The sequence below is a fragment of the Bos mutus genome, chromosome 17 (genome assembly GCF_027580195.1).
Source record: "Bos mutus isolate GX-2022 chromosome 17, NWIPB_WYAK_1.1, whole genome shotgun sequence".
NCBI classification, from domain to species: Eukaryota; Metazoa; Chordata; class Mammalia; order Artiodactyla; family Bovidae; genus Bos; species Bos mutus.
Genome location: NC_091633.1, coordinates 17,258,420 through 17,275,695, shown reverse-complemented (window position 1 = coordinate 17,275,695; position 17,276 = coordinate 17,258,420). Strand labels below are relative to the sequence as shown.

General features: G+C 39.5%; 1 protein-coding gene across 1 annotated transcript in view; it reads right to left on the bottom strand.

The window, feature by feature from the left end:
- BRAP (BRCA1 associated protein) overlaps nucleotides 1–17,276 on the bottom strand; it is a 31,660-nt gene that overhangs the window by 10,996 nt on the left and 3,388 nt on the right. Inside the window, exons 4-9 of the mRNA XM_070386160.1 lie at nucleotides 15,901–16,090; nucleotides 10,116–10,229; nucleotides 8,039–8,187; nucleotides 2,603–2,678; nucleotides 1,768–1,906; nucleotides 1,284–1,393 (exon numbers count right to left, since the gene is read on the bottom strand). Of these exons, the coding sequence (XP_070242261.1) occupies nucleotides 1,284–1,393; nucleotides 1,768–1,906; nucleotides 2,603–2,678; nucleotides 8,039–8,187; nucleotides 10,116–10,229; nucleotides 15,901–16,090 (778 nt within the window). The remainder of the gene's footprint in view (nucleotides 1–1,283; nucleotides 1,394–1,767; nucleotides 1,907–2,602; nucleotides 2,679–8,038; nucleotides 8,188–10,115; nucleotides 10,230–15,900; nucleotides 16,091–17,276) is intronic.

Here is a 17,276-nt window from a genome sequence, read left to right as displayed (position 1 = left end):
GATGGCTTATGACGGTAGGATCCGATAGGATTTCTGACAGAAGGTGAGATTTGAGAGGACCCTTGACACCTTGACAGACAGATAGGAGGAGACAGAAAGATTCCAGAGAAATGTGATGCTGTGGACGTTTAGGATTATTGCAGCCATGAAGTAAGACCAGTGAGCCTGGAGTATAGGGTGTGGTGAGATGGGGCCTATGCAAAGTTCCGGGGTATCACATCTAGAAATGTGAGCCAAAGAGTGTCAGGATCACATTTTGTATTCTGGAAAAGATCATTCCAGGAGACTGGAGATCTACTCATGTTTGCAGGCCCCAGAAGAGAATGAAAGAGCCACAGAAAGAAAGGACAATTTGAGAGAATGTATGTCACTAGAATGTATGTTCCAGGAGGGCAGGGAGTCCATTTAATGCTAAGTTAAATGGACAAGTAGCACATGGAAGAGTAGCTGACAGACAGCAACCCTCTATAGGTATTCACTGAATGAACATACTTAATTTGTAGGAGTTACTAAAAACTTAACACTAGAAATTGGAACTTTTTTCATGTCAATACAATATATTAATGGTAACAACTTCAGCTCTATTTTAGGCCATTTCACTGACTTTAAACACCTGGAGATGAGCAAGTTTTCAAATGTCCACTTCCTCCAATGGTTAAGGTATTTGTTTTTAAAGTAATTGTTTTGAAATTTATATAAAATAGGACTCATGTTAAACTTTTCTTTCCGTAATATAAAATTTACATATCATGTTTATAGTTTATATAAAGTTTACTGTTATGAGAAAAACCAACTGGGCAAATTTTGTTGTTTCTTCACTTATATGAATATCCAAAAATGGTTTTATCTATATAAGGCTTTATCTTTATCAATTACTAAATGTCAACTCAACATATACAAAAAAGCTTCTCGGCATGGAACGATGCTATTGGGGACTCCTCATCCTGACCAAGTTTGTTCCATTTCCGACTGCTACTGTGATGCCAACAGGAAGATTCTTAACTTCTAGTTTTATCACAGCTACAGAGGATAACCCTAATACTCTGAGACAACCAGGAACATAATGTTGAAAATTATAAGGCTCAATGAAACTTCAGATTTCCAAAGAAGAAAATCAGATGAAATAAAAATATTTAAAGAATCCTTCAGAGCAATATAGATCTTTAAAACAAAAGCTAACATGCCAGGCAAATGGCAAAATTAAAGCCCAAACAACCTTTCAAGTTAGAATAGTAAAAAGCAGTAGACGTAGGTATTTAGTGATTAATAATAAAATATCTTACCTCTAACTGTAAGGCATCTATTTTCTCCTCCTGGCAAGTATCACCCTCACATTCATACTGTACTAGCTTTCCATCTGTTTTACTTGCAACCAGTCGATGGACATAATTATCTAAAGAAAAGAATAAGTCAACCAAGGCATGGTTTTTCAGAATGAAAAGGGTCTCCATAAACCTTTAACTTGGACAAAATTTTTGTTTTCACAGATCCAAATTAAATGCTGCGCAATATTTCTTTACAAGTGGTTTAAATTACTGGAATTTTTAAAAAAGAGTGAGAGGGCAAGAGTGTAAGTATTAACTCTCTTTAACCTGGGCAATGCAGGCCATTCACATATGAAAGAGGGCCCTATGGGCCACCATGAGAATTGGAGTTTGCCATAGCTGTCAGGAAGATTTCAAGTTGTGAGAAAGGAAGTGGAGAGGTTCTGACAGAGATGTTTTTAGATAGAATGAGTCCAAACTAGAAATCAGGAGTGGTGTTCACCTCCAGCGTAGTCCCAGACTCGATGGTTGGTGAGCTGCATGGCATACGTGTGTTGGGTCTCCTCAAAGTGCTTATAGGCATGTCGACTCACATATCGTCCACATCCTATGTGGCCACATATTAAACAAATCCAAAGGTTCTGCCAGGAAGGAGGTAAGATCTTCATTAGTGATGTAAAATTACATGACCTGGTGTATGAGGTGTATGACACTGGGGTGTATGAGGGGCCTGACACAGGATGAGGTTTAGAGATGTTTCTACAGGAGTTCTGAATAAGGAGACTTATTCAAACTTATTCAAATTATTTTACATTCAAATAAGTCCCCTTATTCAAACCAGGGGACTTCCCTGGCGGTCCAGTGGTTAAGAATCCACCTTCCAATGCAGGGTCCTCAGGCTGGATCCTTGATCACGGAACTAAGATCTCACATGTCTCTGAGTAACCAACAACTAAGCCTGAGTGCTGCAACTAAGACCCAGTGCAGCCAAATAAATAAATATTTTTAAAAAACACCCAACAAGGATGCTTTTATGGGTCAATTAAGTTTTTCACTCTGGATTCTATGGAACTCTATGTAAACAACAAGGAAAAATAATTTATCAACAAAAATCTCGGCCTTTTCAAACACCAAAGAATGAAAGCATAAAGTATTTTGTGTAGGAGTAAAATAGTTTGTGTATTTTAATTTTTTCTTTTTTTGCCTGATCCTCAACAGAGAGAGAAAAAAAATCTGTCTCAAAAAGAATTGAAAACAATTTAAGTCACAATGGGCAGAAGAAAATCCCAGACAATTAAAGCTGTGTACATTATTCTTTTCCACCACTTGTTACTTACTTCCTGAACACCACACTCGAAACACTTATTTTCTTCTACTGGTTCTGGCGTTTGACAATATCGGCAAACAGGACATCTATAAAGGGCACCAAAAAAATAATGACACAGATTAAATGTAAAAGACAGCTGTTACAGAACCCCAAAGTCAAAAATTCAATTTTATATACTCCCTCTCTTACATAATATTTTTTATAACTAAGGCTATCATTCAAAAGACAAACACTTCCAAGCTATTCTCAAACAAAATGGAAAAAAAAAAAAAGATCTTGATAAAGCTGAAGAAAAGGGAGAAATCTTGATATGCCCCATATCTTTTTCCAGTCTTCTGCCTAAAGCTGAGGTAATCAAAGAACTAAATATTTACAGGTTACAATTAGAGACTTGAGACAAGTTATTTTTTTCATGTCTGGTTACCCATAATGTATTTTTACTTACAATCTACCTTATCTTCACTTCCTAAAGTTTTAAATCATCCAACATGTACCCTTGTCCTCTCAAGGTTGCTCCTAAGAGCTGAAATTAAATTCTGTAGTAAATTTCACTAAATTAAAACAAAAATGTTAATGTACTCATGAAATGCATATGACATTTTATCATACAATGAAGTTCACCTGGAAGAAGGTATCAGTGCTCTGTGAGTACTGTTTCGATTTACAAAAAGCCAATAAAAATGGCACAGAAGCCAAACTCATAGATACATAGAGAGGAAAGGTGGCTACCAGGGGCTGGGAAAAGGGGGAAATGGGGAAATACTGGTCAAGAGTTACAAGCTTTCAGTTATGCAAGATGAGTAAGTTCTGGAGAACTGGTGTACATTAATGTTGACTGTAACTGACAATATTATATTGTGTTCCTGAAATTTAGTAGAGGGCGGAGTGTGGTCTCACCATAAAATAAAAATAGAAAGAAAACTAAAAAAGGAAAGAAAAGGACAATGGTAAAGGTGTGAAGTGACGGATATGCTGAACTGCTTGGTTGTGATGTGTATTTGACAATGTTGATGTATATCAGGTCATCCAGTTGTACACCTTAAGTACATACAATGTTTAAATTATTTATATTTTGTTTTTAATTGTAGGCTAATTACAATATTGTGATGGTTTTTGCCATACATTAACATGAATTGGCCACAGATATACAACTGTCCCCTCCCTTTGTGCCCCCCAGCCCACCTGCTGTCACAGAGCACTGGCGCTGGGTTCCCTGAGTCACACAGCAAACTCCCACTAGCTATCTGTTTTACATGTAATAATGTGTATGTTTGAATGCTGTTCTCTAAAATCATCCCACCCTCTCTTTAACCCATCTGTGTCTCCTCTGCTGCCCTGCACGTAGGATCATCAGTACTATTTTTCTAGACTTCATATAAGATCAATAAAACTAAAAGCTGGTTCTTTGAGAAGATAAACAAAACTGCCAAACCAGTAACCAGGCTCACCAAGAAAAAAGGGGGAAGACTTAAATCAATAAAATTAGAAATGAAAAAGGAGAAGTTACAATGGACAACACAGAAATACAAAGGATCATAAGAGACTACTACGAAAAACTGTATGGCAATAAATTGGGACAAGTTGGAAGAAATGGACAAATTCTTAGGAAAGTGTAACCTTCCACAACTGAACCAGGAAGAAATAGAAAATACGAACAAATCAATCACAAACACAGAAATAGAAACTGTAATCAAAAGTCTCCCAATGAACAAAAGCCCAGAGCCAGATGGCTTCACAGGCAAATTCTTCCAAAAGTTTGGAGAAGAGCTAACAACTATGTTGCTATAACTCTTCCAGAAAATTGAAAAGGAAGGAAAATTCCCAAACTCATTCTACGAGGCCACCATCACCCTGATACCAAAACCAGACAATGATACCACAAAAAAAGAAAACTACAGGCCAGTATCACTGATAAACATAGATACAAAAATCCTCAAAATGCCAGCAAAATTCTAGCAAACGGAATCCAACAACACATTATAAAGATCATACATCATGATCAATTGGTCTTTATCCCAGGGATGCAAGGGTTCCTCAAGATGTGCAAATCAGTCAATGTGATACACCATATTAACAAATTGAAAGATAACAATCATATGATCATCTCAACAGATGTAGAGAAAGCCTCTGACAAAATTCAACACCCATTTATGATAGAAACTCTCCAGAAAGTAGGCACAGAAGAACATACCTCAACATAAGAAAGGCTATATACGACAACCCCACAGCAAACATTATCCTAAGTGGTGAAAAACTGAAAGCATTTCTTCTAAAATCAGGAAGACAAGGGTGCCCACTCTCACCACTATTATTCAACATAGTTTTGGAAGTCCTAGCCACAGCAATCAGAGAAGAAAAAGAAATAAAAGGAATCCAGACTGGAAAAGAAGAAATATATACAATTTTGACTGTCAATTATACTTCAATAAAACTAAAAACATTTTTGAAAAAAAATCTATTAACCCTTAACTAAAGACAAAGTAATACTAAGTGCCAGCCATGAATATTTGTGTCTGATGGGCAAACATGATAGAAAGAGGGTTACAGCTGAGGCTAAGTGAACTAGCACCACCAATGCTCAAGATATAACTAGAATCAATCTGTTACTCAACTGAATAAATAAGACCAAGGAAAGGAAATATGCAGGAAGAACGCTAAGTGCTTGTCACAGATAAGGACTATGTTTGTCAAGAGAAAACTAAAGGATTTAGTCTGTTTCTTTTTCTAGGATCAAAAGAGAAGACAGGAGAAATTTGAAAAAACAACAGAAGTTGCCGGTAGGATCTCGCAAGCGGTCTTGTCAAAGGTAGGAACTAGCTCTGTGTCATCCCTTCAGTCTGTGTGGTGGCTATAGTAATTGTGGGATAAGAAATCAACAATTGGGGCTTCCCTGGTGGCTCAGTAGTAAAAGAATCCACCTGCCACTGCAGGAGACACAGGTTCGATCCCTGATCCAGGAAGATCCCACATGCCTTGGAGCAACTAAGCCCACGCACCACAACTATTGAGCCTCTGCTCCAGACCTCAGGAGCCGCAAGTATTGAGTCCACACGCTGAAACTACTGAAGCCCACGTGCCCTAGAGCCCGTGCCTTACTAAAGAAAAGTCCACGTGGCAATGAAGACCCAGCACAGTCAAAAATCAATATAATTTAAAAAAAAAAAAAACAAATGAATTTTTAAATCTAACTTTCAACACTGTGCCAGAATGATTTTTTGAAATGTATGATCCTGAGAATCAAAAAGGAGAAAAGAGGGGAAGTTACAAAAATTAACTTATTTGTACTATACAATTAGAACTCCATGATACATCATCCCATCTGTCTATTAAAAAATAACAGTTCATTAATTCTTCCTGCTTTCCCTTCAAAAATAATTACGAGCTGTTACCTTATTTTCCTGAGGAGATATTTGGGGAAACCCTCTCAGAATGTCATTCCCTGACAAGAAAGTACCCTTCAAGGCCTGGTACCAATACTGTCTTCTGTTAAGTAGCCCTTCCAGACCAACCCAGAGGAGGAACCAGCTCGATCTCTCATCTCTACCTTGAATTGTACGCATACATGTGTGATTCTCCCTTAGGAGACTCAATGTCCGTAAAGAGAGTCTGTGTTCTGATTCTTTGCCCCTCAGCACTGTGCATATAGAGACGCTTAAAACCCACTTGCTGAAGACACTGTATGGTTTGGAAGGCAGTTGCCCAGTGGGTTGAATTCTGGTCCCAGTTCTGGCATTCTCTGTCCTGACACTCTAAGCATGCCAACCATCACCTCTGGGCCTTAGTCTCCTCCTCTATAAGTAACGAGGAGGTTGGACAAGATGGTCCCTAAGGAAACGTGAAAATGCTATGGTTTTACAAAAATTAATGTGGGACTTTCTGATGGCACAGTGGATAAGAATCCGCTTGCCAATGAAGGGGACACAAGTTCAATCCCTGGTCCAAGTGAATCCCACAGGCCACAGAACAACTAAGCCCGGGAGCCACAACTACTGAAACCTACACGCCTACCGCCCGTGCTCTCCAATAAGAGAAGCCACCGCAATGAGAAGCCCGCATGCAGCAACAGAGACCCACTGCAACCGAAACAAAAGTTAACGTGTACTGAGAGTAAGACTGGAGTGGTGGGAAACAAAGAAGTATCCAGAACTTAAATGGGGTAGCAGATGGACACAAGATACACACTAATACTTTGTGGAATGCACACACCTCAGAGTGGCTTTATTCCAGGCAAATTTAAACCTTGGACAATTCTCTGAAGAACTAAATGATACCACAGAATTGACTAAGGACTCTACAGAACTGGGCCAAAATTATTCTCTGGTTAAACAAGCCACAGGAAAGCCAGGGTCTATATATTTGCTCAGAGATATTTACTGAGCTCCTCCTACGTACTACATCTCCCCCTAAGTATGGAGGGCACAGCAGAGAACAGCCAGACAAGGTCCCTGCTCTGGAAGGCTGGCCACATGGGGGCAAAGAACCGAGACTCCCGTAGACTTTCACCCCTCCTCACTCTTGGGCTTTGGAACGTGACCTTTTGCTCCCTGGCTACACCTCTCCCCCACACCATCTTCTCTTGGGTTCCACCGGTCACCTGGCTAACTCCTATTCCTCTTCCCTGAGTGATGCCTCTCGGACAAGCTTGGTGGGGTCAGGGCCCTATTCCCTAGTCACGGTGCTGCAACACTGTTCCTTTGTAACCTCGTTTATCTGTGTGATTATTTGATTCTGCACCTTCTTCTCTGCTGGGAAACCCTTGTGGCCAGTCTGATCTACCTTTCTAGCTAAGACTCACAATGCAGTCTGTGAAGGGAGCAGCAACTTCTGACTAGAGGAAATAAAAGTACAGGTTACACCTCAGTTCTTTGCACAGTGCTCCCTTTCATACAAACTGGGTCTGTGCTGCTTTAGGAAACAGGACACCATAGGTGTGTGTGTGCCTCTTACTTAGTGCCTGTTGTTACTACTGGCCACCAAGCCATCGATAATGATAAATCTAAAACGTCCAACTGGTGTAGCCCGGCACTCTGATAAGAAAGCCAAAGTCAACGGTAGACATAAAATGCAAGTGATAAACAAGATTTTAGACCTAGATGCCCTTTAAGTAGAGGAGCCTAAAAGCTAACCTTTACTCCCCCACCCCCCACTCCTTTCATTCTCTGGCTCTTGGAAGGAAAGAACGATTCATGCTGCTTTGGGACATTCCACAAGGATATTAGTCAGCACATTAGAAAGGAACTGGTCTACAGATGCTGACCCCATGTGAACTGAGGAAAAGCAAAGACGAAATACAGAAGGCCCTTCCATGTGACCTCCTCACCACTGTGGTACCCAGGTTTATAAAATCAAATACTTGGAGTGGTTCTTTCTGGAGGGTGCTGTTTTTAATTCTGGGAAAGAGTAATAATGAGCTCTGACAGGGAGGGGGATGCGCCCCTGCACTCACGTCGTGTCGTCCCAGCGCTGCAGACACTGGCTGTGGAAGCTGTGGTTACATAAGGTGGTGAGGATGCCGTTCACGGACTCGTCCATGCGCTCCAGACACACGGTGCACTTGGGCAACTCTGTCAGGTCCATCACAGGGAGGCTGGCGCCCTACAGGGAAACAACTTGAATGAGCCTCACTTGTCATCCACAGGTTCTAATTTTTCTTTTTTAAGGCAATAGTTTTCCTGATACTCTTTGACTCCTGGTAGGATGTTCTCAATATTATTGCTTTGTGAAAACAACCTAATTTGGTGAGGTTTTCATCCATGCAACAAATATTAATTGGTCGCCTCCTAGAGTCCCAGGACTGTGCTAGGCACTACGAATACCAAGGGGAACAAAGCAGACGAAGATCCCTGCCCTCACAGTGCTGACATTGGAGGAAGGGAGACTGCTGCCAGAATCTCATGTTACCAGACTCCTAGCTCTAACTGTAAATGGCCATGACCATAACAGAACACAAAGGAAAAAAGGCAGGAGTGTATCTGAATGATTTTCCACAGATTAAATTAAAACTCAACACTTTCTACTATGTGATAATAGTATCAACAACAGTGATTTTTATTTATTTAGTACATACTTATTAAATTAAATCCCTGCTTTGTGTGCCAGACACTGTTCTAGGTGTGGGACTACGGTGAGCAAAAACAGATTCAGTTAAGTTGCAAAACACAAAGTCTGTCCCTTTCCTCACAGAGTTTAGCCTCTAGTAGAGAGAGATACAAAATTCAAAATTTTCATGTATTATTATTTTTAAAATATTTATTTATTTATTTGGCCAGGGCAGGTTTTAGTTGTGGCATGTGGGATCTAGTTCCCTGACCAGGGATCAAACTCAGGGCTCCTGCACTGGAAGTACACAGTCTTAACCACTGGACCACCAGGGCAGTCCCGCAAAACTCCAAACTTTTAAAAACTGTTAATTACCAATGCTTGTAAAATGGTTGTAATTACCAATGGCTGTGAAAGAACACAGTGTGAAGGGCATAAGGATCTAGGTGGTCAAAAAAAAACACCTGTAACACAGAAATGTCTGACCCAAGCCCTGCCAACTAGGGGACTATTGAGGCAAAGGTGAGGCACATAAATAAGAACACACCAAGAAAAGTCACATTAATCTGCAGTCCCTGAAGAGTAGATATTTGAAAATCTCTCAAGAAGCCGTGTTCATTTAGAGAAAGGAATTCCTAACACTGAGGCCTTGCACAGTACCCGGCAAAAGAGTAGACTGATTTTTTTTTTTGGCCCACGCCACTCAGCCTGTGGGATCTTAGCTTCCCAACCAAGGATTGAATGCCCAGGTCCCCTGCATTGGGAGCAGAGTCTTAACCACTGGACCACCAGAGAAAGTCCCCTGTGCCAATTTTTATTTTACCTAATCTAATGACAGAACAATCTAATCTGAATTTATTCCTATCAAGTGGAATTCAATGTGAAAAGACCTTTATGGCTACTTTAAAAGAGGAAATATTAAAAGTATAACAGAGCTGGATCTACTACTTTATTCAAATGAGCACATGTTATAGGAATGCTTCATTGAGGGTGGGAGATCAGAGCAATTACTGATACAAATTGCTATCAAAAGGGAATTAAGTATTAGGATAAGGATTAAGGGTTAATATTTAAAACAAAAATATTCATTTTGGGGCTCCAGGCACAGTTTCATCCATCTGGAATAGATACATACTCAACTTCAATAACACAAATAATATTCTTTATTTAAAAAAATACTTTGGACAGTTTTTAAAAGTTGAGATAAAATTCACATATATAAAATTTGCCATTTTCAAGTGATTTTTAGTATATTCACAAAGTTGTACAACCGTCACACTGCTATCTAATTCTAGAACACTTCTGTCACCCCCAAAAGAAACCATGTGCTTGCTGTCACTTCTCACTTATCTCCCCCCAGTCTCTGGCAATTAACTTATTTTCAGTCTCTATGGACTGGCCAATTCTGGACATTTCCACAGGTATCTTAATTTTCAATTTTATACCATTCTGATACATTTATTTCAAACAGAGTTTGCACTTACATCCTCAGATTTCAATACTTCTGCCCTCTCCACATAGACGAGCTGGCAAACATCATCTTCTATTGAGTTGAACTGGCGGCCATTGCATGCCATGTAAAAACTATCTGCATCAGCCTAGGTAAACCAGGGCGGAAAAGGAAAAAATTAAGAGAGCGATCATGGTAATGTGCTTTCTATTCAAGATGGCTTCAATTATTCTCTTCATCAGCTTTTAAAAGTTATACTTAGGAGAGAGGCTAAGTGAACCCTGCAGGTCAATATCCTACTCGACAATTTTTTCTGATACATGGTAGTTTTATTTGAATAATCAGAAGCTACTGAAGTGCAATAAACTGATGGCTCCTACAATTTTATTTATTTATTTATTTATTTTTCATTCAAAATATGATGGTCTAGTGTTTATTTTGTTATGGCAGGTACACTTGAATTTCAAAAATTTAAAACATATAAAAAGTGGTTAGGGACTAACATTTGTATCAACAGTTGATAAATGTCTAAGATTGTTTATTATACAGCAGGGTACAATGGTAGTGCTAATGCCAACAGGGCACCGTGGAAATTAGTCTAAAAATTATTATTAGGCTTTATACAAGCAACATCATTTGCTGCTGTTTTAGAATTTGGGGACACAGTCTGCTTCTAATGCTAACAGTCCATGAACACTTTACAATTTTAATACATAGTCAACCAACAATGGTCAATGTTTCCCTTGATATCATTTTTTTCCCCTTTTGCCTCTAGTCAGCACTTTCACAGCAGCTGAGGTCAGTTCTATTTGGAACCAAATCATAACTGATGACTGTTAACGGGAGAGTTTTTCTTTTTTCCTTTCTGGCTGCACCTTGGGGCTTGCAGGATCTTAGTTCCCAAACCAGGGATTGAACCTGGGCCCACCAGAAGTGAAAGTGCTGAGTCTTAACCAATGAACTGCTAGGGAATTCCCTATGGAGAAGCTTTTTAAAACAAATGTCAGCATCTAGGTGAGAAAAAATAAGAGGACGAGTGGAACCAGCAGGGAGTGAGAAGCCAATTCCTTTTTTTCAATAAGCCAAATAATAACAGTAATTAATACATGATAGTTAGACCAGGATCCTGTCAGGAGGTTTTAAACAACCTAATGTACAATACCAAAAGCAAAACTCTTGGCCACGGTCAAGAGGTCCAAGATGAAGTAGCCTTTAAAATTCTAACAGTTTTGGTCCCTTGGAGTGGAAGACAGATAAAACCAGGGGAAATCAGTCCCCTGCAGAAAGCACATGTGCATTTGTGGATAAGAACACAAGTAAATCCAATCTTCCAGTCTAGCCTCAGTAGGAAGTAACAAAGAGACAATTCCAGCTTTTAAAGCTCAGCAATTTTTAGAGGCAGCTGAGAGGCTGTGGCTTGTGTGGATTTCACTCCCACACAGGCATTAGCCCCAACATAGGAAGTTACGTGCTCTGGCCCTGCCAGTACAGACAAGCTGCCTGAAGAGAGGAAGTGTGTTCTGCAAAAGGAAATGCCGCACCATCAACCTTGAGGTCGAGATTTGAGTTGTATCAGGCAAAAACAGTCCTGGCTGTCTACCCTCACGGGGTCTTGAATCTTAGAGCCACTGAAGCTTTTCAGTAGCTTTTCACTGCACCCAGTTCAGTTCAGTCACTCAGTCCTGTCTGACTCACTCAGTCCTGTCCGACTCTTTGCAACCCCATGAAATGCAGCACGCCAGGCCTCCCTATCTATCACCAACTCCCAGAGTCCACCCAAACCCATGTCCATTGAGTCTGCACATGGATGATGTAATTCAAGTGTGGATTCTTATATTATCTATGCTATCTTAATATGACCAAGAGAGCTAAGCCACTAAGGGAGGATGACCAGTTCTGAACATAGATTCTGCAGGGACTTTTTGGTGGAGAAGGGGAGGCTTTTCCTTTGGGAAATAACCTGTATATTGGGTAAAGGGTATTTGAAATTAAAATGTTAAAAGTCAGTTCCTGGATAATAAATTGTCTTTAACACTAAGCAGCAGCAGCCCCAAATGGCTTCTCCCATTTTTCAAGAGCAGTGGCTTTGCCTTGAAATGCTTTTGGATGAATAACCAGCACAGTGAGCCGCTGGACTCACGCACCAAGGGCCAGTGGGCCACGGCCAGCTCTTCAGGGCTGCCATCACCACCAGAACTGCTGCAGATGTGGCTGCCAAGAACAGCAGACCCGGCCAAAGACCTCCAGCTCTGTAGATGCTCCCTAAGCGCCCAAGCCTCCTCAGGGGAAGGGAAAAGGTGTGTGATACTGGGAATGTGACAAAATCTACTCAATCCCAGATAAATCCTTTCTTTCTTGGGGGAGTTACCCGGACCAAAGGTGTATACTTTTTGAACACACTGCTCTCTTCTTTAAAATCTTGATATTGGAAATGTAGCTCTACTGGCTGGGATATTTACTGAACACCCAATGCATGCCAGGTACTGTATATGCAAAGGACAAGAGCAGGGAGCAAAATCCATGTGCCTCCTGCTTCAACCCAGCACTGAGATGCACTGAACAAAAGCCTGAAGCTAACTGCAAAACACACAGAAGAAACAACTCATTTAAAATGCCTGTACTATATAGAGCCCCAAATTTAATGAAACCCAGCTTCTGTTTTTTTCTAGTCCTTTGATTTGATTGTTCTCTCCTCAGGATTAACTCCGAAAAAGAAAAAACTATCATATCAATGTTTCTTTACTGTTGCTGCTGCTAAGTCGCTTCAGTCGTGTCCAACTCTGTGCGACCCCATAGACGGCAGCCCACCAGGCTCCCCCGTCCCTGGGATTCTCCAGGCAAGAACACTGGAGTGGGTTGCCAGTTCCTTCTCCAATGCATGAAAGTGAAAGTGAAGTCGCTCAGTCGTGCCCGACTCTTAGTGACCCCATGGACTGCAGCCCACCAGGCTCCCCCGTCCATGGGATTTTCCAGGCAAAGTAATCAGCTAGTAACTAGTTGTTACTAGTGATCAACCAGTGCTAAGAACGTATTTTTTACTTCTCAAAGAAAAGTAGGCTGGCCTAGGCCTACAAGTGATAATGAGCCAACATACTCCATTGAGAGGTTATCTGTCCTTTTCTGTTCCAAAGAACTACAAAACTGAACCCCCTTCTGCCTCCCTGTACCTTGAATTATAAATTAATTCATCAAAGGGCACAGTACAACTTTGTAGGCACATCTGACACCTCCAGCATAAAGAAAGATGAGGCCAATAGAGATTCAAAAAATGATAAAAGACATAAAATAGGTCTGTTAGTTCTTAATAAAAATTCTCTGGTGAGAAACAGAAAGGCATAAGAATACAGTTACCTGCCCAGGCCATGGAGTCAGGCTGCCTGTGTTTGAATCATAACTCTTTGACACTAGCTGTGTACCCTTGGGCAACTGACTCACTCATGTATGTTTCCTCAATTATAAAATATGAAAATAATGACACCTACCTCATGACATATCTGAGAGGACTCAAGGAACTAATGCATGCGAAGCTAATACCTGGCATCCAGTAAGTGATCCAGATTTGGTGCCTACTGAGTCTACTCTCATTAGGGCCCAATATTAATTTAACATCTTCGAGACCTATACTAAGAGGGTAGTTTTAGGCCTTAGAAAATCCCCGATAGAATGAGCCTTAGACCTTAAGATCTAGCATTACAGATAAAAAATACAACTCACAATACCAAGGTCAAGGGGTCTATCTTCAGAGAGCACTAAGAAAGCTGTGTTACAGTCCTAGAAAACATCTGTCAACTTAAGCAACTTACATGTGGTCAAAAGACAGAGGTGGAGAAACAAGTATTGGATTGGCCAAAAAGTTCATTTGGATTTTTCCATAAAATCTTACAAAGAAAATCCATTAAGAGTAGCAGAAAAATTCCACAGCATCATCTGCAGACTGCGAAGGGTGGCATGTGCTACAGAGACGTTTATGGGATTTTTAGACAAGTTACTGTTGTGGGCTTAATACACCTCAGACTAAATAAAAAGCCTAATATATTCTCAAACATTTTTTTCCCAATCCCTTTCTACGTTATCTGTGTTACTTGCTTACCACCCTTGCCCATTCAGTAGAAGCTACAAGTGAAATACTGTCAGGACACAATTCTTGGCGAACAGTATCTTCCCTTGCCCACATCCTGCTCCTGCTGGACAAGGACTACACCCTAGGGATTAAAGTGAGGGCTTAATTCCCAGCTTAATTCCCAGTCACTTATTTCTAGCTGTATAACCGTGGCCAAATCACTAACCTTGCTCTGCAGCTGGTTTCCTCATTTGTAAAACTACGGTAACAACAGTACCTGTCTACCTCATAGGGGTATAGTAAGGATTACATCAGCTAGTGCCCATTAAGCACTTAGCAGAGTGAATGGTACAGAATAAGCAGTCAATAAAGGTTGCGTATTATCACTAACCTCATTATTACATTTAAAAGATTTAATATACCACTTGCCCACTATTCGCAAAGTGTCTCAGTGACCTTAGACGGTGTTCTGACAGTCAGTGAAACCAGCTGTTAGATGCTTTTCAGTTCTCAGTGTCAACTTGTGAAGTCTAAGCTCATAGGGCCATTGAAATACTTTTTAAATGTCTCCCTCAAAGGTGCAGTGCTTTGTAAAGGTTAAAGATAATTGTGTACTTTCTTGGACTCAGAAATGCACACTAAGTTTTTGTTTTCTTTTTCTTCTGGTGGCCCAATGAACAGGTACAAATACAATTCAACTCTTATTTCTCTTAATTCTCTACCTACAACCAATGAATAGCCACTACTGCTGTCAACTCTAGCTTTTCATAATGAGGAGGTGACAAATGGGCATTGTGTCATGAGGTTCTATTATCCACAGATCTTGGTGATTGGTCAGACGCAATGACAAATGACCCTACAGGCACATTCATTTCTTTGCAAGTTGGAACTGCTTATCTGGGGCAAACTCAGAAAGGCTATTTATCAGTGAGGTGTGAAAGAACTAACTTTGACAAAGCTGCATTTCACAACCTGATGAAATCTCAAAATGTAACAGGTTATTAAAAAAAAATACAAACAAATTAAAGAAAACCTATGGACAAGGTAGTCCTCTATTAACCTGCATAATACCTAAAGCTTACCTCATTTTTATATTCACATAGAAACACGCAGACTCCTAAGAATGAAAATACAAAACCAAGAGAATATCTTTCTGACATCTTTAGAACCGAGGCACATGCAAAATTATGCTTAATGCAACAAGGGAAATGGACTGGATGGCCAAACCTTCTTAAACATTGTTACAACACACAAGTATACTTAATATCAGCTTGCTTTGAGTTTGTCTCTCTATTGCAGTGATTTCCAGTTAGAACTCAAAAGCATCTTTAATAATTCAGGGAATGTCACAAAACCCTTCATCATCAAAAAAATTTTTATTTGATTTTCTAGAATGTGCCCAAGAATATCTACTAAAAAGAGAATGATAGAAGCAGGGGCACAGTTTTATAATGGCAAATAACAATACAGCGTTAAGAAAGGTTGGGAATTACTGTTCTACTAGAATAGCTACTACTGGATAAACAAACACACACAACCCTAGATTTCACACTCAATTTGATTTATAAAAAATAACAGCTATGAATTAGAATTGTGTGTTTGCTGATGAATTCAGCAGTATTTCTAGAATTACATTAATACTCTAGAAGATATCAAGACTTCTAAATGCAAGACGTAGTAAATTAAACATGGCTAGTATCAAACACTTTCAAAAACACAGTTTTTGTGGCAAACAGATTTTTAATATCTTAACTTTTACCTGTGCACTAAACTTTATCAGCACCATATACTGATTTGGAGTAGAGTCTCTGATGATTTTCATTTGTTCAATTACTTCATTAAATGGGGCGACAAACTTCATAAGGTCATGACTGGTCATTGTAGCAGGGACTGTGAGAATACACAGCATGGCACTACGCCTCACATCTTCTTTTAAGGAGGTCATCTTACTAATAAGACAATAATTAGACTGTCTTGAATAGATGAGGTATGGTTAGTTCAAGCAACACTAATCAGACAACTTTTATGTCCAAGGAAAAACAAAATGTAATACTTTATAAATCAATTTAAACAGTTTGTTATCTTACTGGAAAATACTCACCTGGGTAAATGGAGAACCGCTTAAACACATCAGCAACGGACTTTAAGGTAACCTTTGAAATGTTCTACATGATACCCACCACTGATATTTTTTAATCTTCAGTTAAAGGCTTTTAATGGTTATAAACCTACATCAGGCAAATTTGCAGTGTTTTGCTTTCATTCGTTTTTTAATAATCACCATCCTTAGATAACAATAGAAGAACAACTCTAACTATGGACTTCTCTTGAAGTCCATAGACTTCTCTTGAAGGTTTTTGAAGAGAAAAGACTTCTAAATATAGGAAGGAGAATTCTGAATCATGAAGATGTGACTCTGAAGATTACAGGAAGTGTTGTTGGATTAGAATAGCTAAAAGAAGGGAAAGAAAAATCACCCACAATACAATTTGCTTTTTTCTTCAAACTTTAAACTTTGTATTGGGATATAGTCAGTTAAGAATGTTGTGGTAGTTTCAGGTGAGCAATTTGCTTTTGAAATGCTGCAAACTCACTTCAACAGCTGCAATCCAAAATGGCTACCTGAGTATTCTGTTTCCCAGTGGAGACTGAGCAAACAATTTAGGACAAGGACAGTCTTTAAAGAAATCAGCAACTAATTATTCAAGGAGCTGGTGGCCCAGCTATGTTGATTATATAGCAAAATCTTCCTTTCCTTTGGCCTCCAGAAAGCCTTGTTTGGACCACAAAAAGGAGTTCAAAGATACGATGAAATGGCAACCCATTAAGTGACTTCTTAGCAGTTTCTTTAGTAAAGACTTGGTGGGAATAAGAGACTACATCTATGTTATACATCACTTAGAATTTTTCTTTTCTTTTCTTCCTTCCTTTCAATTTTCCAATCACCTGCATGCCTACCTTCTCAGGGAATATTTTCTTGGGTATTCTCTCAAGTGAATCTGCATGATTCATTCATAAGGCTCTTTTACCCAATTTATGAGATTTAACCATATATAAAATATCTAAGAATTCTTAAGAAAATATCTAAGAATTTAACACACAATATATGAAAGTACTAACCCTTTGAACAAAGCT